The sequence below is a fragment of the Hemibagrus wyckioides genome, linkage group LG21 (genome assembly GCF_019097595.1).
Source record: "Hemibagrus wyckioides isolate EC202008001 linkage group LG21, SWU_Hwy_1.0, whole genome shotgun sequence".
Classification (NCBI taxonomy): Eukaryota; Metazoa; Chordata; class Actinopteri; order Siluriformes; family Bagridae; genus Hemibagrus; species Hemibagrus wyckioides.
The window spans coordinates 10,980,162-11,007,255 of record NC_080730.1 but is presented as its reverse complement, the minus strand read 5'-3'; the positions used below and the strand labels follow the sequence as shown (position 1 = coordinate 11,007,255).

The window sequence follows — 27,094 nt, the reverse complement described above, 5'->3', positions numbered from 1 at the left end:
ATAGAAAATGGCTGGTTTCATATGTATGGCTAAAAAAACAGATGTTTGCATTTGGAAGCCTCAAGCCTAAATTTGTAGCATTTGCTATTTGGTGTGTTTACAGAGATCTAAAAGGTTGAGATTATAGGTGTTTATTCATGTCAGAAGGATGTGATCACGCTGTAGTGTGAAACGCCTCACAACCATGCACATGAACGGGGGTTAGGGGGAGTTTAGCAACTTAATATGGAAAACTAGTTGGCTAATGGAACTGGAGATATGATTCATAAAATTTCCACGCAAATCTTTCTCCACACTGTAGTACTTTGAATGTGAAAGCCTCTTTAGAGTTAAGTGAGTAAATCTAGCTTTTCACATGCCATAATCATATTAATAATGGTTTTTTTATGCAGTTGTATACATAGAGGATATTTTGATAATGATGAAATAAATGGGGGGGGAAGAGTGGAACACAGCTGTTAACTGACTGCTCATGTTAAAAGGGTAGTCAAATACTGCATTGTCCAAACATATCAGGTACCAATCCTGTAGATCCTTTTTACAAACAAAACAACTGGCGGTTATAACTGTGAAAAGGGTTGTGAATGTAACTATTCTGTAGTATAGAATTTTTTTTTTTCTTTTAGAATGAAAGGGGTATTTAGTTGCTCACTAACACAATACACTAATTGCCAAACCGCTCTTTGGGTTGGCATACAGCTGTATTGGTTACTTATAAATGTAATAAAATCGTTACAGGATTGTTGACCAAGATGTTTCAGTGGAAATCAAGTAATACTTAATGCTGAATTGTTGCTTTCCAGGTTATTCTCATGTATGTGACAACATGTATTGAGCCACTGCTTTCTCAATGTTTACTTGCCTGCATTATGTATTGAATGAAATAACTGTAAACTCCTCTTTCATGACAAATTTAGAACGAAGTCTAAGAATAAAGGAAACCTAATGGCAGGCAAACAAGTGAACACACAACTAGAAGTATTATAAGTGGCCTTGCAAGGAGCCTGTGCTCATACCATCCTTCCTGCAGTCCTCCATAGTGTGCTCATGGCAAAATCAAGGTAGTGTCATCGTAAACTACAGCTTTGAAGCACTGAAAAGACCAAAAGCTACCAAGCTGAGGAGCAGCCATAAGCCCTGAATAGTGGTGGCCACATAGAGGCACATGCTCAGACCTTCTGGTGCAATTAAAGCATCTTTCGGCCAGCACTTTTGGCCATAACACTAAGGACTATGTTAATAGCACATCTGTGAGCGCTACCCTACAAGAGCGCATACAAAAGCAATGAGATCAACTCACACATGACACACACCAGGCCTCCTTCATGCTGCTCTGATGCTGCCCAATTATGAACCCACTTGCCCTGCTTCAAGGAACTCATCATTAATGCTTCCCAGGCAAAGGAGCTCCATTTAAGCTCCACAAACCTCAGCAGGTATGTACTGCATTATTTTCACTTTTCACAGGTCAAAAAAAAAGAAATACTGAAATGCTCACATTATAAGTACTTTATGCGAGTAATTATAATTTTATATGCTCAGTATTTCATTTTCACTAAGTACTCAAGCTGCACTAAGCCAGCAATGATCCTCAAGTCAGTTTTCTCTTCTTTTCTTTGTAGGGAAGCCCCAGTCTAATGCATTTAATCAGTGATGCTAGGCAGAGGGAATTTCCTGCAAGACTTGGGGCCACCTGCTGTTCCCAACAGAGCAAACAACACCAAACTGTCTGTCTGTCTGTCTCAGTTTTTAAAAAACAAAAAAAAACAATTTGTGTGGGTGTGCATTAAATATTATCCAAGACTCAAAGGTTATATTACTAAAGTTCTTTTTAACCAACAATATTTTAGGGGGGAAAACAAAATATTGTTGATTGTTTTTAAAGAACAAGATCTTTATGCATGTTAGAAGGTGTAAATAAGAAACCAAAAACCTTGTTATATATTTGTCTTAAAACCTCTTGTTATAAATCTACTATACACAAACTACAGCTGTTGTGTGAGAACATCCCTTCATTTTTTCAGTAAATAAAAAAAAAAATATGTTATTTAGAAGATTAAAAGTGAATTATTATAATTACTATAGTTATAATAGTAATTATAATTACTATTATAATTAATTGCTCTACGTAATTCATCTAAAATATGGCTGAAACCCAAAGTCTATATTTTATTTAGCATTACTGGGTTAAATTCACAATTACTTTTGCAGCTCTTCACAAAACAAAAAAGGCAAAATAAATAAATAATCAGAAATGAATACAGTCAGTTAATAGAATTCTACTACAATTTAGCATTAGTATGGTATGATGATGTGTAATAAACAGTGTTTTCCTGAGTGCTAGCTATAGCACCATCATACGAAAACTACAAAGAAAATACATGTTAGACAAATACATTTTAGAAAATAAAAAATGCATGTGAAAGTTTAAGTATTTAAGAAGAAAAATGTCTTGAAAAGTCTTACTTGAAAAAGAGTTTTTTCCACCTATGGGGAAGTTAAACCCCAATATTCTTTCCTAATTTGTATATAGATATGTTGCTGTTGTTGTTTTTTTTGTTTTGTTATTTTGTTTAAATCCACTTTCCCCTCTCTTTTTTTAACTAACTACTAAAGCTGTGTTTGCTAAACAGTGCAAAGCGGAGACAAACAAACCAGTGGCAGGAACAACCCGAGGCATGATGTAAACAGTATAAAGGCTTGATGTGAAGACCGTAAACAGCGTCAATACTTGGTTGCAGGGTTTGAATATGGACTTCTGCTCGGAGACGTGGCAGATGTTGATGTCTGGGTTGGGCGTTTTTATGTTCACAGTGTAACGTCGTCAAACAATAACAAATGTGGACTCAAAGGACGTTTATCCCAAATTATTTTGAAATTGATGTCATGCTCTTAAGATTTATGTGGGAGTGGTTGAAATGGCAAAGACCGAAGAGAATTAAATTGAGGGAAAACAGCTAAACAGGTCATGTACTTTTAATGATTAGGCTATTTGCTTGTTTATATTTGAAGATTTCAGCTCCACATTTAAGTTCCCTTTATATATATATATATATATATATATATATATATATATATATATATATATATTGGTGTGTGTGAGACATAATAACAGCAGCAGAGCAGAGTTCCTTTTAAATGTACTTTTAGTCCAACCATAATTCCAATTAGCTCTTCATTACCTGTGTAAATGCACTACATGAGATATAAAATAATGGGATTTCTACACAGTAGTGAGCACTTTAGTCTCTATTTTCAGCTAGATGATTAATTAACCCACCTTCCCTGAACGAAAGCCCGTCTTCCTGCCTGAGCTATCTAGCGCCACCTGCTGGTAGAAAACCGGTAGACTTGCTCACAAAGGAAAAAAAAGATTTTATTTCAAAATCCTTCACTACTTTAAAACAAAAAAAGAGGAAAACAAATAGAAATAGCCACTGTTAATGGTGACTGCAAACACTAAACACTAAAAATTAGCCAATTATAACTATAATTTAGTGATATTATAAGAATAATCAGCATTTCCGATACCTTTACAGAGCCTGAAGTGAACTTGTGTTTGTTTAACATAGCCCGACATTTTTGAATTGGCCCACCGCAGGCTCCGGCTAAAGCTAATGGACTTTTAACGGTGTTGACCTTGGCGTCAATGCAATATTCACTGGCTCTTTCTCTCCCACTTTCTTCTCTCCTTCGACTCCCAGTGGCCCCCAAAGCAAAAACCGGAAGTGGCTGTGTTTGAGGAAGACGTTCTTCTGGGCTGTGGAGGCCTGAGTGTAAGAACATTGAAGTAATTTACTCAGCATGTTGCGGAATAAGGTAACAAAATCAGGAGGTAATAGAGAATACAGCACTAGGTGTAATGGAATAGTTCAGTATGAACCCATTGCTTGCACTAAAAGACTCCTTTGTGTTACAGTAGATCTGTGTATCCTGGCTGACCCCCAAAGAAAAGCACATTCTAATGTTTTTTTAATTTAGTGTGTGTTTTGTAATTACGAAAACATTGCAGAACCTGCTGTAGAAAAATAATCAACAATATCGTTGTGATTTGGTCCAACATGAAGTAATGTTACTCCTGCAAAGGTGATTATTTTCCATGTCAGCGCATCCTGAAGTGTTTTTTGCCTCTTATACCACAGCAAATTTTAATTTAATTTTTAATCCATTGATAAATCCTACTTATCGTATCGCATACTGTTAAATCATTTATAGTTATCCCTTGCAGTTAGTAGCAATAAAAAGTCATCCCCCCATCAGCCTTTCTTTTTCTCTCACTTTTGGCTAATTACATGATCCAGAGAAAATGGGAAGTCCTCTGCGCTGAAGACTTTTCCCTGTGGCAGTATTTGGAGTATTCGGAAAGTCTGCCGTATTAGAATTAGTGCATTAATTAAAAAGAAAAAAATTATTTCATTTACAGCACTTTTGTCAGTGGCATGCTGTTATAGAAAATTAATCTACAGTTTCAGTGTTTAAGTCTAGGCTGAAGACACATTTGTGTAGTCAGGCTTTCAATGTATAGTTTTTCTTAGGTAAAGAAGCAGATCTGGAAGGTTCATGGACATAGAGTGTTTGGTGTACTGGGGTGTTTGGATGCTGTCGCCTTACCACCCTCGCAAGTCACTCAGGTTTGCGGACTGTGAAGTGGTTCACAGTGGGACGCTTTATGTCCCGGGAAGCCTTCATGTCTGTCACTTTCTGGCTCTCCCTTTTAGTTATGCTGTCATAGCTAGTCTTGCCAGAGTCCCTGCCTGCACTTTACACATAATCTACATTGTCTTTTAAACATCACATGATCACAAGCATACTTAATATCTTTCTCTTTCTCTCTGTCTTTCTCTGTCGAGCTATACGTCCCACTCCCGAGCTCCCAGTGTTGTGAGTTTCCAATGTGACCACTGGCGCTACCCCTGGTCAGAGTCTCGTCGCTTGGTGGTACTCACTGATGCTGTGGATAGATCTGTGTGGACAGCCTGTGACCAGGAGACAGCTGTGGACAGAGCCACTTGGGGACTTTCACACCATCCCGGATGTGCTGTTACATCTGTCAGCTTACGAAAGCAAGGAATTAGTGTCTATAATGAACTCAGAAACTACACTGACCTAATAGTTCTCCATACGCCCTTGGTTGCTGTTGTAGAAAGGACATTAAATAGTTACAGTTACATTATTTACTGTCCAGTGTCACCCAAAATGAGGATGAGGTTTCCTTCTGAGCCTGGTTCCTCTCAAGGATTCTTCCTCATATCATCACAGGGAGTTTTTCTTTGCCTCCATCGCCGCAGGCTTGCTCATTAGGGATAAAATCGAGATAAAATAGTAACTTTAATTTAAATACATATATATTTTTCTCCTTCTCTGTTTCTCTACTTCTGTAAAGCTCCTTAGAGACAATGTCCATTGTTAAAAACGGTATACCAATAAATTGAATTGAATTGAAATTGAACATTGTCTGGCCAATCAGATTCAAGATTTCAGCAGCAGTCATCCAGTGATCCTTACTTGTTAGATTCACTCTGAGTAAGCTTGTATTTCATCTAGTTCTTTTAAATAATTATTAATAATAAATAATAATAACCTCCACAAGACATGAAAATTACCATTTGCACAAATCGCTTGGGGGAAAAAACGCTCTAAAATAGATGAAGTATCACATCACCACAATAAGAGGTATCATTCACTGCCCTGGTACAGTGGATGTGTTTAATTGGTTTGAACATATAAAAATAAACCACAACAAAGCAACACACATTTTTGTACAAATAAAACCTGAAATAGATCCATCGACAAAGATCGATCTGAGTGCTTTACACTCCAGAAAAGGTGGATACAAGATTTACATTGATAACTGAAACACTGCAATTGATCAGCAAACCTTGTTGAGAATGTACATATTCTGTTATCAAAATAAATGATAAAGTTCATGGCATATGGTTTTTAAAAGAGCTGCATGATGATGATGCTAATAATAATAATAATAATAACAACAACAACGTAACAATTTAAATGAATGACCTGTTTCAGTTAACAAAATGAAAAAGGCAAAAACAAAAAGGCAAAAATGAGTTTTATGGAACTCAACAAGGCATTTTAATGATAAGTTTCCTATGGGGCTTTCACACTGATAAAATATTTAAAACAAAATCTCATAAGAATTATACAAGTATAAAAGGCTACAAACATTAATAAATTACATCACTGACACAGACAACACTTCACAAGGTGCTAGTAAAAGAACTTTGACTCCCAGTAAGGGCAGTTAAACCCAAAACATGAGGCTGTGTGTAGAAACTTTAGTTTTGACTTGACATTTTCCCCCCTCAAAGTTGTGTAAATGATTCAGTACAATACGTGTAGTTTTGTTTATGTAAGGCCATATGAGCTGCTATGATGATGCTTTTGTTCTCCAGGCAACACCGTTGTCTAACAAAAAAAAAGTAAATAAAACAAAATAAGATGATTAAAAATAAAAAAGCTCAGCTATTGTGTATCTACCAAAAAAAAAAAAAAATAGAAAGAAATGACTATTTCTATATCTTTATATATATTTTTCTTGTTTACACTTTGCAAAAAACTAGTAAAAATGTATAATGAAGTATTAAGGAAAAAGGATACAAAACGTATTCATTTAAAAAGCTATATACAGGCTACATTCTACATACTGTACTGTGAAGCAATATAAATGCATATTTCAGTCTAGGGTTAATGGGTGCTGCCTGCGAGACCAACATAGGAGAGAAAGTATCCCTAATGTAGTGATACACATCAATGTGGATGAGGCTTATCAGAGCTCAAGGTCCCATGTAATTAGTGTTTTTTTGTTTAGATCATTATAGGATATGAATTGTTTTTGTTTTGTTTTTAAAAAAGAAAAAGAGAGAAGCTACATTTTCCAACATTACAGTAACATGAAGCTCAGTTCATATAAAAGACACAAAACTTCCTCAGGGATAAACATGATGATTTAATATAGTCAGAAAAGAATCTGGGGTTTAAAATACTTTTGAGTGTTGCTAGCAGTTATCAGTCTGCCCTATTAGTGTGTTGGACCTAAAATTTATAATGCTTCAATGTGAACGACAAGCTTATTTGAAATAATGAACCTGATGTGGTTAATATTTGATATACACGTAATCAGGACGTTTTATGAATTTGGATGATTTTGGTTTCATGAAACTGAATTTTGGCTGAAAAAAAAGAAAAGAAAGAAACTATCATCAGTACATGGTTCACAGTCACCGTTATAAAAAGACGTTTTAAACTACTCACAATGTCGCGGTTTTGTGCTTTGTTGATGTCTTTAAGTGCCTTCTGGCGTTCCTCAAGCTATCTATCTGACGTACAATTATATTAGGTCAATAAATATTATTATTATCAGTGATAGTGCTCAGCAAACAACAGTAACTCATTCTAAAATATCCTTTTACCACAAGACAATAGGATGTGGTGATGTGGTGGTCTCATGGGGGGCAGTCGTTGTGAAAATGAACGAAAAAAAAAAGTTCAGTAATACTTATTCAACATTGAAAGACAATGATAAGCCACATCCAAAGAGTAGAAGTGAATTCCTGGATTTTAACCCCCGTCCCAGCCCTCTCTACCGATGCATGCATGCAACCGGATACATGCAAGGGATACTTTCTTTATCTTGGAATGACTGCTATTTATTATTTTATAATATCTTAGCAACCCCTGATAAACTGACAGCTGTAGTAAAACGAGACAAATTCTTCTTACAAAATATTAATAGCAGGTATTCTGTACATTTTTTAATATCTGAAAGTTATAAAGTATAAGTAGAAGCAAAAACCTATTCTGACCTAAGCTCTTCTTTTAGAAATCGAAAAAGTTGCGTGACTCGCACACTCCCCTTCCGTCTTTCAGTTCTTGTCCACAGTTTGGGGGAGAGGGAGAGAGAGAGAGAGAGAGGGAGAGAGAGAGAGAGAGAGAGAGAGAGGGAGAGGGAGGGATCAGATTGGCTAGTCCATTGTGTCCATAAGAACGTCAGGAGAAAATGTCAGATCTCCTCCACTGTTCCTGTTACAGAAGAAGCTTCCCGTTCCGATGGATCTTTAAGATTTTTCCCAGTCTTTGTTTGGCTGTTGCCATGCCTTTCTTTAGCCGCTTGGCTGGAAAAGAAATAGAGTGATGTTAAAAGTACCTGTACATCTGGAATTGTGCAATAAACTTCTTGTTAAGCATTATTCAGATCTACAAAAAATGAACAAGTTGTAAAGTTGATAGAGCATGTAAAACCAATCACCTAACCTGGATGCTGATCTTCAGTATTTTGTGTAGATGCGATCAAGTATTAAATTTCTTGATCTGGCAGAAGTAGCTTTTCAATGTCCAAGCATACAGCTGAGCAAATATGCTGAAAAGTGACAAACTAACAGTCCTACCTTCTGCTCATAAACACAGAGTCTTAAAAAGTGAGATACAACTGCACTCAGATATTTCAATTTACCTTTGGCATCTGTTGAGTTGCCACGTTCCACTTTTGCTGGCTGTGCTGAGGCATTGTTTGGAGATGAAGTGGAGGGGCGTCTCTGATTGAGGAAGACTCCTGGGGCCATGGGCTGTGAGCCGCCGGCTATCTTGACCGTTCCGCTGCCGTACTCCTGGTCAGCCGCGTTACCCTCCGAGTCCGGGGTTGCCTCTGGAGAACTGCTGTCCTGAGAGTGTTTCTGAGGCTCCTCTACAGCCACGGGCTTCTTTTTGACACTTTTCTTTTTCTTCTTTATCTTCTGCTGCTCTTCCTGTAACAAGGACAAAGTGAAACATGAAGCAGCAGCAGATAGAGGAGAATGGGCTCCCCCTGCTGAGTGTTGGTGCTTTTCCTTGGCATTGATTACTGAAGCCACTGATAAAACTGTTTTGAGAACATTTGTATTGTAAAAGGCAAACAAGTAAAATGTCTGTTCTGTTGTACTGTGTACTGAGATAAATTCACTGACTCAGTTCAAATAAAACAGATCAATAATCTGCATTCTTTTGATTAGTGAAAAGCAGCAGAACCAGAATCAATAATCATTCAGGTAAGGATGCTCAATATTATAATCCCAGCAGGGAGCACTTACAGTATTCTGTGTCTTTAGAAAAGATATAATTCTGGGAACTAAAAAGTATATGTTGGTAATATCATTTTATTTAATCCCTACAAGGATTGCAAAAGCAGTGTCATGTTTAGGATGGAAGCAAATAACTTCAAAATCTTAAAATGCCAAGAAGAAAATGATCAGGATTTTGTTTTTCATGGTTTGTAGGTGGAAACTCTACAGCTAGCTCATAAATTGCTAAATACTTCAGAAGCTTTACAGAGGGCCTTACACATCTGATTAACCACCACTTAACCAGCACCACTGTAAAAGTGAAAGAGCATTTTGTAAAGAAAAAGCTCACTATTCCAAATGGACAAGATACAGTGAGCACGAGCAGCAGTGTAGGCATTTGCTGGACCTGATTTATTCAAGAATGCACAAATAATCACTACATAAGATCAAATGGAAAAACCTGGGCAAGGAAGTAGCTAGCCACTTTATTATGTGTCTGTTAAAGTAAACACAGTAAGAGTTGTCCAGTGTCAATCAGCTTGGGTCATAAACTTGCTCTCTATAAAGAAGTATGTAATAAGGAATGGCCATGTAGTTCATTAGCTGTCCATGATGATGTCTCCTCTGCTCTATTTCACATCATTTTCTTAGACTTACATAATAAAGGGTAGACCTATAAGGTACACCTTTCCAAAGAAAACAGATTATTTCGTGAAGAGAAAAATGCCAAGTGGAAGTTGTTAACCTGATGAGAGAGTTTGGCAGCAGCAGCGGCCAGGCCAGTCTCTATGGACGCGACCCTGGCCCCTTCACGTGTTGGTCTTTCCTGTCGTGGTACAGAGGGTCCAACACGTGCTGCAAAATACACCAGGGACAAATTTAACATTTACTCATCTCATACCAGAGACTCATAGGGGAATATTAAGGACAGGAATGATATAATCCATACCTGTTGGACTATATGGAGTGTCATCTGAGCTTTTCCTTTTCTTTGACCGTGATTTGAAGATGGGGCTGTCCTCTTCAGACTCCAGAGAAGGGTAAACTGAAGCAAACACAGTTCAGCACATTTCAATATTCATCAAAACAAAACAACTGCGGGGGAAAAGTATATAGTTTGAATGTGCATTTAATAAACTTCAGTAGTGAAGATTTTCCATAGGGATAGAGGCTTAGCACAGAACAGATGCAGGGCAGCTGTTTAATACTCTGCCTGATTTACCTAGTCTCTTTGAACTCCTGCATGAAAAAAAACACACAATTTCCAATAATTATAAAGGCTGCAAAAAATCTCTGTTTACAGTAGAGAAAAATGCCAGTGTGCTTGATAAAATGCTCCCTAGTGTGATCTAGATTGCAAATATGTGTGCTAGTAATGAGTAATTAGGGTATCAGATCAAAAAGCATTTAAAACAACAGTTTAGAATGATGGCTAATGGATTATTAACGGAGCTACTAATGGCCTTGCTGTTTTTGGAAAGGGTTCACAAGAAGCACCCAGCTGAAAAAGTAGTTCATTGGAATTGAACTCAAAGACAAGATTTGGAGATCCTTCCATGCGGAATAAACAAAGCGCCTGTCACTTGGCTCTAATGAGAACCTCCCAGTCTAAATCAAAAACGCAATCGCAATTGTAAATGACTCGGTTTCTCTTGGTTCTGCAGGAGGGTTCTTTCCAGCACTGGAATGACAGAACTACAACATTCCCTCAAACCGGTACTGGATGCACCTATTTTGGGTTAATAATGTACATTGTGATATTTAGTAAGTAAATGTTAATGTTAAGGTCTTTAGTCACTCACCCTTGTGTTGTATTTAAGAAGGAAAAACCAAGATAAGCAATATTTTAGGCAAGATTTGTGCTCTCATATGATATTCAGCCTGTAGCAAGAACTGTATTTTAATTATTTCAGCCAGTGTAAAAGTCGTTGAGGATGGTCCTGGTCTCTGTAGATACAGACCCCAGGAACTCTGGGTGTGAGACGAGGACTCTGAATGAATCCAAAAAAGTACCATGTACTCCTAGGGACAATTTTGTTTAGTTAGTTTGGTTTAGTTTATTTTAGCCAAAATGCCTAGTGGGATGTTTTGGGGAGGTAGAACCCACATGGACATGGAGACCATGCAGAGAAACTTTGTAACCCCAGCTTAGGATCAATCCAAAGAACATGGAGCTGTGATGGCTATATTGCAAGCTGCACCTTAATTTACTCTTAAAAAATGTATGTATATATGTATATATATATTGGCTAAAACTGTAGCATATGTTTTGGAAGCGTTTGTGATATGGAAATTAATCATATGACAGATATCCCTGAATAATTAATTAGCAGCAAAGCTGAGTCAGCACATGTAAACTTGCCTTTGTGTTTCAATATAATCAGTATCACTCATAATCAGTAATGAGAAGCTCTCATGGTGCCAATTTGAACCACAGGGCAAATGACAACAAAACCATGTTGCAGTATGTCAAATCTTACCATAGTCTGAGTCCTTGAAGCAGGCATCCAGGTGGTCCTGGTCATCGTCGTCATCGAACATGTCGCCACTGTCCACGCTGCTGCTTTTACGTGGCTTTTTGGGAGGCCGTTTGGCGGAGGGACGCTTGTTGTTGCTGGCTGCTGCAGGTTTTTTACCAGCCGTCCCGCTGTGAGAGTTGCTTTTGGCCTGGCTGTTGTTCCAGGCTGGCTGCAGACAGGCGTCCGAAGACTGCAGGTTAGCCATAGACAACATGCCCTGGATGGCCTCCTGTGTACTGGGGGATGCAGGTGGCTGACTGTAAGTCCATCAACACACAAATAACAAAACTCAATTACATTACTTTCAAGTTCCCACTGCTAAAGTGTAGAATTCTAGGGTTTAGAGTGCAGGAAAGGAGATGAAGAATATAACAAGCACCAGAAACTATGCAGATGGCTGTACATCCAGTGAGGAACCATATAGTATACACATTACTACCAACTTGTCAGTAAGAATGAAAAAGCTTTAACTTTTAAAGAGAGAGGAAAATCAAGCAGAGGTTAACAGAGAACGCAATGCATACGATTAGGATTGATGGTGTGGCTTGGGACAATGACAACAGTTCAGCTAAACTCGCTGAGAAAGGCTTTTCCACTACAGGCAGTGTGTGTGGTGCTGGTGCCGGGACTTCTGAGTTCAGTTGTGTTTTGTCATGAAAGATTTTTTAACTGTTTGGGAAAAAGAAAGCTTTTTCAACATGGAAAAGACTGGAGACTGGGGAAAAGGGGCTAGGAGTGATGGGATAGGTCAAAAAGTTGACAGACAAGTCCAGAAATAGCCAGCTAAAAATGCATAAACACTCAAAGCTGAGGGTGTGTCTGTTTGAGCAGCATAAAAGTAAAAACATACGGCATAGTTCGGATTCAAGTCACTGCATAATCTAAGGGCAATGGCAAATTCTTACATTTCATATGTCAACTATTTCCTATAATCTCATTACACTTGCACTGAAATGCAGGGAGCCTCAGAAACTTCCCTGCTCTTTTGTTCTTACACTAAATCTTTATAATTAAAAGGCAACACAGCTATTTGACTACTAAGTCAGAAAAGCTCCGCATACTTTTTCATAGATTTTTTTAATGAAGTAGTAAGGCATCTATTTGAACTTGCACTTAAATAACAGACTATTTGGTTTCACAAATTAGTAACATAAAGAAAAACACTTGGCATAATATTTTGATGTCTTTAATTTAAGCACCACTAAGCCAGTTGTTGTTCATTTAAGTTATTGAATCCAGGTGTTTTTATCATGGTGCAGGATATAAGAAATGTGCTTCCATCTGCCTCCAGCCTGTGGAAACCAGCAGAAAAATACAAATTTCTCCTGTCCAGATTACCACCTATTAAGTCATTAAGCAGTGAGCTGGAACAACGAGAAAAAAGTGGTTGTTTAATGTGGTTGAAATTGAGTGCAGTCATTTCCTCTACACAATCTGCAGTCATACAATTCAAGAAAAAATAATTTGAGAAATTAACATATTTCAGCAATGTTTTCGTTCTCTTTTGCTTAGCTTTCTGCCAATTTGCAGATTTCAGCCCAGCTGAAATAGACCATCAAAAACGGTTCAGAACAACAAGCAGTAAAACGAAGAAGAATGGCCCCGAGCGTTTACTGCATTTTGACAAATTAATAGTGGAGGAATATCAAACAAATAGTGACTACATATGTAAACTGCTGACAAAGTGGTAACTATTCATATAAATACTACAGTATAAACTATTACTTCAGATATCAGCCGACTAGACATAAAGGAGGATAACTGCCTGGCTCTAAATGAATTTCAGTGCATGCATTCGTGGAGAAGTAGATTTCATGCATTGCTGTATTCCAAAATGTGTAGCAAGATTTATATTGCAATGCAAGCTGCATTCTGAGCATCGCAGCAAAGGGTGCTATAGGCTTATGATCTCTATAGCTGAGCTGTAGCTAAGGGCAGAAGCTAGTTTCTCCCTGTCAACAGTCATTTCAGACAAACAGTATGATGAGTCTCTTGCTCTTTTCAATATATATAAACATATATGTAGCATGGCATTATCTCTGCATTGGCATGTTCTGTGAGTTCTGACCACTAAAGAGTAAATGGAAACAGAAGATTTTAGACTAAGAAGATTTGAGAGCTCTAAGCCAAGCATGCATTTCACCTCCTAAAGGGAGAAACCCTGAAAGAAGGTGCAGTACAAGCCTGGAAAAGCATCATAAAGGAAGAATGCAAGAGGATGGTGATGTCAGAGGATCGCTAGGTTGATGCAGTTATTGCAACCAAGGGATATGCAGACAAATATTAAGTGTTATTTATTTTAAGTAAATTGGGTGGTCTGACAACAAAGGTGCCATTTTCTAAACTGTTTAATGCATATAAATGTAAATATCAGGAACGCTGAAATTCTGAAAAGCTAAAATATTTTTTAATGTAATACAATAATTAAAAATTATATTCTTTACAGGCTTATATAAAGTATAGCAGTATAAAGTAAGTGCTGTGTTGACTGAGCAGCATTGTACATGTAATCATTTCACTAAGCACTGATGTGTATATATATATATATATATATATATATATATATATATATATATATATATATGTATATATATATATATATATATATGTATATATATATATATATAATTTTATTTTATTAATTAACATTTAAAAATGAATACTACAAATCTGTTTGCCTCCACTTCATTTCTTCTGTTCACTATAAAAGCTTTCTGTTTTAAGACAAAAAGGCAGTAATCTAATGCAGGGTTGTTCAAGCCTTGCTTGTGGAAAGTAATGGGGGTTGGAGAGAATGAGCAGGTAATGAGTGATTGTCCACACCTGTGTGTTAATGGCAGCCTACTCATGTGTCTGTCTTTCCTCAGTAGGCTGTCAATGACCCGGGAGAGTGATGTGGAGCTGAGTTAAAAGCGGCAGAGTGAGTATAAACTACTCTGCTGCATTGCTCACACTGAAACAAACTTGTATACACTTGTGTTTGTTTTGTATAAATACAGCTCAGCCATTCAACGCTTGCATCCAATGTGGGTATTTTTTGAGATTTCTGAAATGTGCCACCTCGTTAAATACAGTAATGATGTGCATCATTATTTAATTAATTGATGCTCTATTTCTAATTTTGTCCCTTTCTACTACTGCAGATAGTCCCACATGGACACCCCAAAGATTTGCACTTCCCAAAACAGTTTATATCAAAGTCTCACCCTTGCGTCAGCTAGCTATTCAGCTTCTTGCCTGAATACTGTGCCTACAAACTGCTGCTTCTGTGTTCATTACTGTATAAAAGTAATGATATATAATTCCATTATACCGTGTTACCCAGAGATGGGTTCGTTTTGGGTTTGGATCCTCATTCTCATCTCTTTTCCTTTCCTTTCCATTTCTGTAAAGCTGTTTCTTATTATGTCTAATGTTAAAAGTGCTAAACAAATAAAATGTAATTGAATTGTATTACCTGTTTGAAATCGAACATGACCAATAATCAAAGCATTTTACAAGGCTGTTTAAATTGTTTTTGCAGATTAGACAAGTTTAAGAACGGTGTACCTGTTGTTGTAGTCAATGCCACCGACTTGCTTGCTGGCTTGCAGGAGGTCTAGGATCCCTGCCGCGCTGCCCCCTTTCTTTTTGCAAGCCTTGGAGTTACGGCTTTTGACCTCTGGCTTGGCCTCTGTGTCTATGTGAAGTGACTCCTCATCTGAAGAGTCTGCACTCTGAATGAAAACAGGCAATATAGTTAACACATATACAGTTGTAAACACTGAAGTATTGGAGTTTATTAGGCTTTAGGTATACCGCTATATTACAGTCGCTCTCTGTGTATAGTCATATTGCAGATATTTGTGTTATGAGCCAGATTAAAATCTAATAATATTTTGCATGTTTCTGCCACAACATTAGTGGCTAAATCGGTCTGAAATACGATCAATTTACTGCACTAAACATCAGCCCTGGACCAAAATAACCATTAGTTTTGTAACTTATTTTTAAACAAGCCATGTTTCCTAATAAGAGTAAATGAAATGAAAAATTTGTGAAAACTCTGGCTTTCCCTTTTCTGTAGCTAGTTCTCTGCTTTCGTCTACATAATTTTGCTGAAACAGATGATCTGCTACAGAAGTCAAACTGGCTCAAATTTTGAAAACTGGAGTCACTTTCATAAGTCTATCAGCTCTGTTCCAGTTTTCTTTCCAAGAACTTGGTTCGGTCTTCTGAAATACTTTGCTGGGTCAGCAACCAGATCTCGGTCCAGCAGTTGACGACAGTCGATTACAAGATATTTATGGGTTCACTACTGAACATTTGACTGTCTCTGGGCCCTGACAAGATGTTTATTAGATCTGTCAGGCATTATTTGACAAAAAAAAAACCATACAAACAATTAATGTGAAATTCTGATAAAGAGACATAGTTATATTGCTTCAGTTTTTAATAAATACTATTCTGTTTATTGCCGACAAACTATGTATTTCTTTTTATATTTATTTTCTTCCAAATCAAATAAACATGTTATTTCAAAATATTTTTTTAATATTTTTGTATCATATAAAGATGAAAGATCGATTAAAATCTGATCCTTTAATGACTATAAATTTAGTGGATTTGTGTATGTGTATTAGATTCAAAATATTTGCGTGCAAAAATACCTTAGCTCAGGACTTTTTGTTATTTGGTAAATCCACAGTTATAAAAAATACATATATAGTCACACATCTTACTTTTCTGCAGGAAGCTGACACTAGTAGAACATCCACTAATTTCCTATAGATGACACAAATTATGCTTGTTATGAGTGAAGAGAATGTAGTCTAGTAATAACTATGGTACTATTGCATGCAAATGGTTAAATATATGGAGATTATTTAAACCAGCTGCTAAAATCCTAAACCCTATAGAGTGATTTTTTTAACTTCAGGGGAAACTTATTTGTAGAATGTTTTTGTTTTGCTTTGGGGTTTTTCCCCACCATTTTCAAGACCTTTGTTCCATCAGAACTAAAAAGCTTTCTAATGGTTAGACACATAACATTAACATTAATTTTAGCATTCCTAGTTGTTGCTAATATTAAAATTTGTAAGGTGTGTGTGTTTTAGTAAAAGAACAGCTATAGAAGAAAATGCTTTAAGCACCCATTGTCATTAAGCAAGAATTAATCAGATTTCATGGCTGGAAATAGTGCATGAATGTGGCCTTTATCATATATAGTAGGCCCAGAAATATTTTTATTTTATTCTATTAATAGAATAATAATAATTAAACTGTGACATACTGCTCTGTTGCTTCTGTTCAATTTACTAGTTTAAGGGTATGGGTTTAATTTAAGTTAAAGATTATAATAAGATTATAAAATCCATAAACAAAATATTCATCATCAAATTGTTTGCAAAGTCAAGGTTTGTTTTTTTTTAACAGGGGTTTGGTCTTAGAAGAAGGCTTTCACCTTAAATCCTTCCCCATTTAAGGTGGAGCACGGTACAACAAATAGAGCCGACTGCTGGGCAGCGGAGAAACTGTATTGTATTAGCATTTAAAAAGCTGATAAATATAACATGAGTAGCTACTGAACTGCTTGTAGATGCATTCACAAATATTTCTTTATCATAAGACACTTTATCAAGTGTCTTCCTTCCATTCCATTCAGGTGACGAAGTCGTCTTCTTATTCACCAGCTCCTTTCTGTCGAGTTCTACACCATTATCTATTTATTATGAAAATGTCTTTAAAAAGTCTGACAAGTCTGCATGAAACTAAATTTAATAGATTTTCTAAATTCTCTATATGCAGAAATTTACTGTAGAATGTTTTTACTTCACATTTGATAAAATTTCACACCAAAAATGGTAACATATTATTAAAATAATGATATAATGGTCTAGGAGTTATGGGGCAATAATGTAAATTGTTTAAATTATTATTTAAAAAATCCTAGTTCAATTTCTTCATACATGTATATTTATATTCCACAATATATTTGTTTTCAGATGAAACTGTCAGAGATTTTGGGATGTTTTTAAAATGACAACAACATGCCCTGTAGTGTTTTATTCCCTGTGTGTTGTTCTAGCCTGGATGTGACAGCAGAAAGCAATGTGCCCTTTGAAACACACATCCTGACTTTAAGAAAAGTTGAATGTCGAGGCATGTAAGTTCACTGATAAGCCAGCGCAAGGAATTGTCCTTTTAGTCACTTACAATACACACATGGTACTGACATAATAAAATGTCCTATCGTTTTACAGTAGCCACAGACATTTTATAATGTCCATCTGGGGTTTGTCCAAAATGTTTGAGAACCTCTGTGTTAAATTAGTTTGAATATAGATCAAATGACACTTAAATTTGGGCCATATTTATTTTCAGATTCAAAGTTGAAGTTTAGATGACAGACACATGTTCACCATTATAAATGTCCTGGAAATGAGTGATCAATTCTTTCAAATTACAGTTTAAATTTTTACGCAAGGGTAAAAGGTAAAGCTTGTCCATGAAAGGTGAAGAGCCTTTGTTCCATTTGGTTCTTATCTACAGAATACATGTAATGTAAAGACAGACTAACGTCTCTGTAATTAAGCGTTATTAATAAATTTGTTAATGAGATGAATACATATGTTACTCATTTTTTTGTGTTTTATGAAGAAAAGTATTCTCTCTGAGAGAACAGAGGCATCCAATTGGTTTCTCAAAGCATTTTATTATGATCTAGAACAAACTTTTAAGATATTTATATATAATTAAATAAGTAAGTTCTTGTAGAGTAAAGTAGAGATTCATGCTTTCAAAAATCCATGTACTGGAAAAGTTCTCTTGGTGACCCCCTAGAGCCTTGCACTGTCTGCCTTTGTGTATGTTGTTGATTGTGTATGTTGTCGATTCGCACCACAGATATTTCCTTCATCAGTCATGTGGTGACACTTTCCTCAGCCTTGTGGCTTTCTCTCTTTGAATTCCTCTGTGTGTTGGTTTAAGTTGGAACATTAGGGGGAATTACTGCAATGCCTGAACACCCGCCCAGCACTGGGATCTGGGTGCCAACACATATGATCTCTATTGTGGAGAGTATACTTTAAACACACCCAGAAGGAATCTATTAGTTACTTCATGAAATAATGGATGGTGATTAAGTCCCAATTTTGTAGAATTTGAAATTAATCAGCATTTTCAAGTTCATGTCATTGTCTGTTTAGACAAAAGGGTTGCGGTTGTTGATCCTTTAATTGTCAAGTCAAGATCCTTCAAGTTCTCTAAGAAGATCTATAAAGGATCCCTCATGCTTACCTTAATATCCGAGGATTGCATTTTTGGCTTTTTTGATGTCTTGATGGGTTCTGATGTCCGGATGTTCGATAGAACTAAAGAGCAAAAAGCAAAAGGTAACATTTAAACATAATAAAGACTAAAAAGTTGTAGAAGTGATATAACCGTGTCCCAAAGGCTTTATAATTCATTTCCTGAAAAATGATCATCCCAAGTACTAACAATAAATTGTTCCATATGGAGTAAACTTCTGCTTTTTATTCTGTAGAACTTGCTGCACTGGCACTACTTACAGGAAAAGTCCCTTTTAACTGGAGCCTTTTTCCTCCTGATGGGGAACTCGTCAATTTTGAGTTCACCCTCATCTGAGACGTACTCATACTCGTCTCGTACTGGCTTGGCTTTGTCTTCTTTCACGTTCTGTAAGGAGCCAAACAAACTCGAGTTGGTCTGCGGCTTCAGCGTCTTTGCCCTGAGGGAAATATCACATTGTTAGAGCCATCAACAGAGTATCCACAATAGATCTGACAAATTAAAATGAATCACAATACTATCAATAATAGAAGAGCTATAATTGTAACATCATGAGCAATTTGAGGCCAAAGTGCAAAATATGCATAGTATCCTATCTACAGATATAGAATGTATTCAGTCCTTTTTAGCCCAGCTTATGTTAATGCGGCTCTTATATATGGATCACAGGGACAAACTAAGAGCGCTGAGAATACTACCAACAAACAATGCTTCTTAAACTGTTACAGAGTGAACACAGTGACATACTTACCCCAGCAATTTCTTGTGAGACATTGTAAAGGAAAATCTATTGTCTCTATGTCCTAGAGGTGTTTTTTCAAATTTGTGCTCTTCCTCCATTTTTAGTAATGAATCTGGTTTGCTATTCTGCAAGAGAGAAACAGATCACACCTGAGTCAGGCATCATTGTGACAAAGGCTAGAGAGATAGAGGACTAGATAGATAAATCAGCCAGATAGATACTGAAAACTCTTAACTGTAAGATATGTAAAACGGTCAAGATCTAAATCAGTCTGTATAGTCCAGTGGTTTCAGTGTTGAAAGTGATCGAGAATGAAAGACAGAACACATGGGGTCTGATGACCTTGGTGAACATATAGCCAAGACTCCCTCCATCTGTAAGTGCTTGGGGAGCTGCAAAGGAGCGTTTGGAAGGAAAGACTTGGAGCGACTACAAACATCCCAGGGCCGTTTGGCATTGACTTTTCCATGAAACCAAAGCTTTCTAATGTCTTCCGTTCACCAGAATTAAGCTTTTCCTTCAAAAGCCCTCCCATGTCATCTAACAATAATCACACAACATGCTTACTTTTTGCAGCAGAAATGGGAGGCATATGTAAATACTTAGTGAGGATGTCAGGGATATGACATAGTGTAAATGCATTAGGTAAAAATTCGGAGCTGGGGTGAAGGGCTGCTGCCTTTGATGAGTTCCAAACAGAAAGGATGACTGAGCCACGGAATTATTTCTGTTGATTGCTTTAATCTGAGATGTGTAAATCACTTTTGGACCAGTCCCCCCTCTTCCTTTCACCACTTGGCAGGGGTTTAATACCATTTGCATTAATGTTTAAAGCTGGCTCTGGGCTGATTTTACATTAAAGGTTCATCATAAGGTATGATTTTGTAGAAAACACCAGGTTCAGCTCTTTTAATTGTAGATAGTCGTACCTTATATTTCCATTTTGCTTCTGTTTTGTTCTTGTTGGGCTCTCGCATCTCAAACTTCTCCACATTGTTCTGTTTATTCGTTTCTTTTTCCATGAAGCTCATCACACTCTTTGGAGCCTGCAAAATTAAGATTATGAAATGAGTAAAAGACGTTTTTTCACATTTTTCAAAATGTAGCTGATTTTGTGGGTCACATTTACTTTTTTAGGCTGATCCATCTTGCTAAGGATGTCCTTTGCATGGGACTCGAGAGCTGCCAGGCTGGATGGCTTTTTCTCTGGCAGACCACCTTCTTTCACTTTTTTCACTTTCTTCTTGCCACCCTCTTTCACTTTAGGAACTTTGGGGGGCTTTGGGGCCTTGGGCATCTTGGGTGGTTTAGGTGGTTTTGGAGGTTTGGTGGCTTTTTTCCTGGCTGGTTTGTCTCGGGGTGGAGTGGACATATGGGATGGAGACATGGGTTCTTCTGGTTCTGAAGGGGCTGATGGGGGTTCTTCCGCTGGAGGCTTGGAGTTGCTCAACTCACTCTTTATGGCTTTAGTTGCATTCTGGATAACAAGAGATACATTCCCAGGCTGTTTAGTTGGCTGTAACCATAAGCTTACTGATTCCAATAAAAGCTGTTAAGATAAACATGTAAGCAAAATATATATACAACATTCACTGTAGTTCTTAGAGGTACTTCCCATATAACTCACCTCAGCAATCCGAATCTCTTTGGCAAGGTCTTTAATAAGCTGTGTGGGTTTCATGTTTTCAGGAAGCTCATCTTCATGTTCAAGAAGGGCCTTTAATGAGGGAAAAAACTCATTAATGAACCAATTCTGACAAATTTCAGTTTAGACAGATCAGATCAACAGCTATTATTTAAAAAAAAAAAAACCTTATAACCTACCTGTTTTTTAGTCCATGATCTAAAGGCTCCGTTGATAATTTTGGCACCATGTATAAGGTAAGCTGCTGGTTGTTTATTTGCCTTATGTAAACCTGCAAGATAAATGAAAAGGGAATAAAAAATGTGATTTATTCACTGCCTTGCATTGAATTGCATTGCACTGAAACAAGTAGGAATGCCATAAAATTTGGATCATATAATAGAGAGGTTCTTTTCATGATACTCCACATGCATCAGAATATGCATATAAAACACCATCAAAGCAGACCACATTTTTAAAAAATATGGTAATAAAATAATTTCAATAAGAAATGGCTTGACCGAACAGAAATAAATGGAACATAATTCCAGGTGTATAATCCTAAGTGATATCTGTTAACATTTTTGATTTGATTACAAAATCATCTAAACTCTTCTTTCTTCAATAACAAAACAAATTTATCAAATTTATTTATACAGAAAAATAATGCATTTGCTTTAAAAATCTAGCAAAGTTGGGTTTTTTTTTTAAATTATATCTGAATATCCTGTCGGCTACTGGCTACTGCAAATAACAACAGAGTCAGCTGGCTTTATAAAGCTATGGTTTTTGACTGGGTTTTTTTTTTTTAAGCAAAAGCTGACCAAAAGCTGTAGAGCTCTATTTAAAACAACTATAAGAAAGAAAAAGAAGAAAAATGACAGAGTCTATTACGACATATTTAATATGCGTATAAAAATCGAAGGCCAATAATGTCATTTTAAATCACAATATTATAAAATACAGCAATTTCCAAAATGTTTGAAATCTCTGTCTTTTCACTGCATCCTCACTGCTTTAGAACTACAATTGACATTCTCATTAGAAAATAACAAATGGGGATAACTCCTTTGACACTGCTAAGTAATTCTACTTTCAACTTTAAAGAAACTGGACCCTCAGTCGAAAGCATGACAGTCCACTAAAAGGCAGAAGGATATTATATCAGAAATAAAAATAGAGTCCACTGGCAATGGCAGCCATTACTGTCCAATAACAATGACCATTCATACATCAAACTGATTGCTCCAATCTGCCGGGGCCTGAAACAGTTGCGTGCCTTTTTCTGAACACACGCTTCGACATTGATTACATTGGACTGGCTACATGGCCATTACAGGAAACATGCTGCTCACTGCATTAAAATTAACAACATGAACATAAAGTGAAGGCTGAAAAGAGTGGACGGAGGGGAGCACTGGGTCTGGCAATGAGCCAGGAGGCCTGTTGGGGAAATGAGTCACTCACACACACGCACGCACACACACACACGCACACACACACACCTGAATCACACATGGAGCTCAAAAAGATGACCCTGAAAACTGACTCCCCTTCTCGAGTATCTGAACATTAGATAGCCCAGGGAGCAAGTGTTTTCGTCAAAGCGTCCAGCTGTGCGTGTACTACTGAGATCTGGCAAAATTAAGAAACGTGAGCACAGTGGAGAAAATGGTGGAAAGATAAATAGAGAGCAGAAGGCCAGCTGAGAAGAGTTTAAACCGGGTTGTAATGGAGCAAGTGATTCTGCCTTTTGAAGCTAATCATCTGTGAACTCCATGATGCACTGATCTAACAACTGCAATAATATTCTTTGCTGTATGAGTTCTCCTCATCTGCTCAGCAGGCCTCAGCTGGAAACAGGAGGAGCCCTTATGACCCAACTCCTTTTGAAACTTTGCTTGCCCTCAAGCTGGTCTTTTCGTTTTAAATACGTTAACGTATAGGTGTAACAGAATTTAAAAAAAAGACAATTATATAACTAGTCATAATTTACTTGGAAGCTACAAGGAATATTCATATCCAGACTTGCCCTGAGTGTTTAGGAAACGTATTGATCCACCTGTTTTTAAAGCATAAGGATTTCAAATGTTGGACTTTGGCTATCTGATATGGATCCAAATCACATTAAATAACTCTAAACAGTATGCCAATGCAGTAATAGCCCCAATGACATACTGACAAGCTATTTATTATGGCAGTATGGGGTTTGGAATATAGCCCAATATTCATGACTCTGAGGTTGTAATTAAATGCTGCCATTTCCTCAGTATTACAGAAGCATTATGGAAAAAAAAAACCTTTAATGTGCCCATTAATGTGACTGTCACAGTTACTGAGTGCCAGGTGAAAAAAACAATAGCAAGCCCCACTGTACGCTCTGTGTCAGAGATCTCTGTGCATCTATGAAGCCAAAGGACCATAAATTCTAGTAAGTTAAAATATCACCTCCAGTTGCTGACAACATGTGTTATTAACTAACTGATTCGTGTTGTCCACGTATTTTATTACCTAAACAGAGTGTTTTGTTCTTCAGCCTGTCAAATGCATTACGCACGAGCAAGCTAGTGTTAGCACGCTAGCGAGCAGTCGCCCAAGATGACTCACTCTTGCCCAATGTAACAGTTTAAATCACGAAAATAGAGAAAAACACAAAAACATCTCCTGTTTTTTGTTCACAAACTGGCTATCATGAGTCCTCAAGCTAAACAACATTGCAACTGTGTAACAAGAAAATCCTCTGACTATCATTCAATAGCTACAAATCCATTAAAAAACAAACCGATGCCTTGCTTGATCCTTTAATATCAGACTCTTTCACGCTTGCTTTGTTTAGCGTCTCCCATTCTCTCTTTCCTGATTTCTCTCTGGATGGAATGTGATGACATTTAACATGTCAACTGGCATATAGTGTATAATTCAGTGCTGACTGAATAATGATTACAGAATGTCAAGGGGACTCACAGAAGCTGAACATCATATTATACTTTTTTTTTCTTTTCGTGCCAATTTTTGACTAAAAAGATCCTATTCAATGCAGCTTTAAAACAGCTTTTTTTTAATTGTAACATATCACATCAGGTGTGTTCCTCTTGGACCTTTTCCATATTTTTTTAACTGCATTATGTCAAGAGTACAAATATTTCACATTTCTTCATTGTAGCTAGATTGTACTTCCTTCACAGCACAAAAAGCTAAAATCCTAATACATTTACACTGGCTTGTACAACATTTAATATACAAAGTCGTACTCACTTTTAAACCTCTCCAGGTAGTGCCTCCCCGCGTACCAGCACGCCGTCTCGAAGTTGGGAAATGGAGTGAGACTAGCGATCTTGAGTCTTTTTTCCACCTCATATGCCCTGAGTGGAGAGAAGCAAATTGACCTTTACAATATGGATGAACAAAAATTGCACTCTAACAGGCGTACTTCAGCCTGCCAGGTGCCCTTGAGGCTGACTGTTAGGAACAACCAGAAGCAGGGTCTTACACTCAAATACTCATCATGCGTAAACATAGATCTAAAGTAGAAAATCTGGAGAAATGTTTCCCACTGTGATACACCATATGCCTTATGAAAAATAATTATCACTGTCATGTTGCCTTTAATGTATTGTACTTAATGGAGAAATGTCACTGACCTCATCTGCATCTCAACACTTAGATTGTGGACAAAGTGTCCGGCGAAGGCAAGACAGTCCACAGGCGTCAATACTGCATTAATCCATCCTTCAAGGACAGATAACACAATTTCAGCAGAGTTACACTATTTGGGCGTCAGCCTGAAAAAACCTTTTACATGGTGAAGATTTTACATTTTATGTGCATCTCCATCACAAGTAAAGCTGTACCTTCTCAAAGCAAGTGAAATTTTTGTGAAGTGTAGTACACAAGCACTGCAGTTGGACAGCCGGTATCTGATTACTACATGAATTGATTAAGTTTCTGTTCATTTCCCTATGCTACATTACTGTCTATATAATTCTTCACTGAAGAAGGCACAGTTTGCTAGCAAAATGTCAGACATCTTTAGACAGACTTACTACATTTTTTTTTACCTACAGTGCTTCTTAATCTGACTCCTTGTCTAATTTGTTTCTTTACATATATTTATGGTTAAGAAATCACAGTGTGTAATAAGTAGTAAATATAATAAAAATATAATATCTAATCAAATATGTTTGGCAGAACTTAGCTAAGATTTTAATATCTAAGAAGAATCTTGCCAGAAAAGAATTTTGCCAGACCAAAGCACATTTTGCTAGCTGTGGAAAAAAATCTAATATTATTAACATTATTATTATTCATTATAATATTATTAGCATTCAAAATTACTTGAACGTGAGAAAAACGCTTTAGACATATTTTATTTTTGCATGCACCCATTTGTGGTTCTTTCCTGAAATGTTGCCACAATATTAAAACCACAGAACGTTTCATGATGCCTTTGTGTGCTGTAGCATTAAGATTTTTTTTTCACCGAAACTAATCAGCCAAAACCTGCTCCAGTATCAAGATCAAATGAAGAATCAAGATCAATGATTTGGCAAGGCTGGTGTGGAAGAACTCAAGTGGCCTGCACAGAGCCCTGACCTCAACCCCACTGAACACCTTTGGGATGAACTGGAATGGTATGTGCCAGGCCTCATCGCCCAACATCAGTGCCTGATCTCACTAATGCTCTTGTGGCTGAATGAGCACAAATCCCAACAGCCATGCTCCAAAATCTAGTGGAAAGCCATCCCAGAAGAGTAGAGGTTAGCAAAAAGGGGGACTTGATCTTGAACGGGATCAGCAAGCACATAACTGTGATGTTCAGATGTGCAGAAACTTTTAGCCATATAGTGTATAACAAGATATAACAAACCAAAAGAGTGGGTCAAATATTGAAACAATTTTAATGTAAAATATTTTTCTAGTTTATAAAAACAACAGTGCATTCCATTGACTGACCATTACACATGCAATGGCTTTCTGATTTTCTTATATTACCTGATGGAATGAAGAGCGTCTGGCCCTGCTTCACTGTGCATTTGTAGCACTTGTCCACCTGGTCGGCAAAGAACATCTCGCAGTGGTTGGAGGAGGATCTCCAGCGCTCGTACAGAGACAGGTTGGCTGAGGTGGGCTTGATCAGGAAGAAGATCTTCTCACCCTAAGGACAAAGGCAGTATGTTACCTGCTGCATCCTAAATGTTATAATTAATGTCCAATAGTGTTCTTCATAGAACTTCAACCATTTTATTCTCCAAAAGCTGGAACACATGGAATACATTATGAGACTAATACAGTGTAGTTCCCGTCCGTGTTCCTGTCCCCATAATGCACTGCAAGCATAGGTCGATTTTAATACTAAAGAGATCTGGGTTAAATTCTTTTCTTTTTAAATATCGGTGCAACTTTTCACAGGAGAGAGCAGAGTGTTGTTTGTGTTTATTATGGCTTGTTGTGTGATTTATTTATTGTGTAGCTTTGCTTTAACTCAACTGGAAGTGATGAAAAGTTTAAAAATGGATTTGTAGTTGTTTAATATCATGTAACTATGCATGTTTGAGGAGTCTTTCACATTACCTTTCTTCGCTACATGATCAATTTGTACAAATAATGCTGATTATTAATATTATTATTATTGATTTAGTAGTTTTAACGGTATCGATAACAGTAAAATGCATTTCCAATGTAATTTCCTTTACATTTCAGATTAAAGTGAGTAACAGACAATTTTATCAGGGAAGAACTGCAAATATAAAGCAGAACATTATTTTTAAAAATGTTATCTAACCTAGAGACACATTTCTGACCTGCAATAGCAACTACAATTTTATAAAATAAATAAATACATTAAATTAACAATAAATTAAAT

At 36.9% G+C, this 27,094-nt stretch overlaps 1 protein-coding gene across 2 annotated transcripts in view; it reads right to left on the bottom strand.

Moving 5' to 3' along the window:
- Positions 1-5,687: 5,687 nt before the first annotated feature.
- phf2 (PHD finger protein 2) overlaps positions 5,688-27,094 on the bottom strand; it is a 43,016-nt gene continuing 21,609 nt past the window's right edge. The window contains exons 7-23 of one of the 2 annotated variants that reach the window (XR_009203047.1): positions 26,224-26,386; positions 24,873-24,960; positions 24,487-24,593; positions 21,432-21,523; positions 21,235-21,324; positions 20,737-21,084; positions 20,537-20,653; positions 19,617-19,732; positions 19,126-19,304; positions 18,854-18,927; positions 15,125-15,291; positions 11,537-11,832; positions 10,006-10,101; positions 9,802-9,911; positions 8,471-8,762; positions 8,272-8,377; positions 5,688-8,132 (exon numbers count right to left, since the gene is read on the bottom strand). Coding sequence is in view for 1 of the 2 variants with exons in the window: in XM_058373497.1 (XP_058229480.1) it covers positions 8,044-8,132; positions 8,471-8,762; positions 9,802-9,911; positions 10,006-10,101; positions 11,537-11,832; positions 15,125-15,291; positions 18,854-18,927; positions 19,126-19,304; positions 19,617-19,732; positions 20,537-20,653; positions 20,737-21,084; positions 21,235-21,324; positions 21,432-21,523; positions 24,487-24,593; positions 24,873-24,960; positions 26,224-26,386 (2,424 nt within the window). In the remaining variant the exon portion in view is untranslated. The remainder of the gene's footprint in view (positions 8,133-8,271; positions 8,378-8,470; positions 8,763-9,801; positions 9,912-10,005; positions 10,102-11,536; positions 11,833-15,124; positions 15,292-18,853; positions 18,928-19,125; positions 19,305-19,616; positions 19,733-20,536; positions 20,654-20,736; positions 21,085-21,234; positions 21,325-21,431; positions 21,524-24,486; positions 24,594-24,872; positions 24,961-26,223; positions 26,387-27,094) is intronic. The other variant, XM_058373497.1, reaches the window with a different exon arrangement.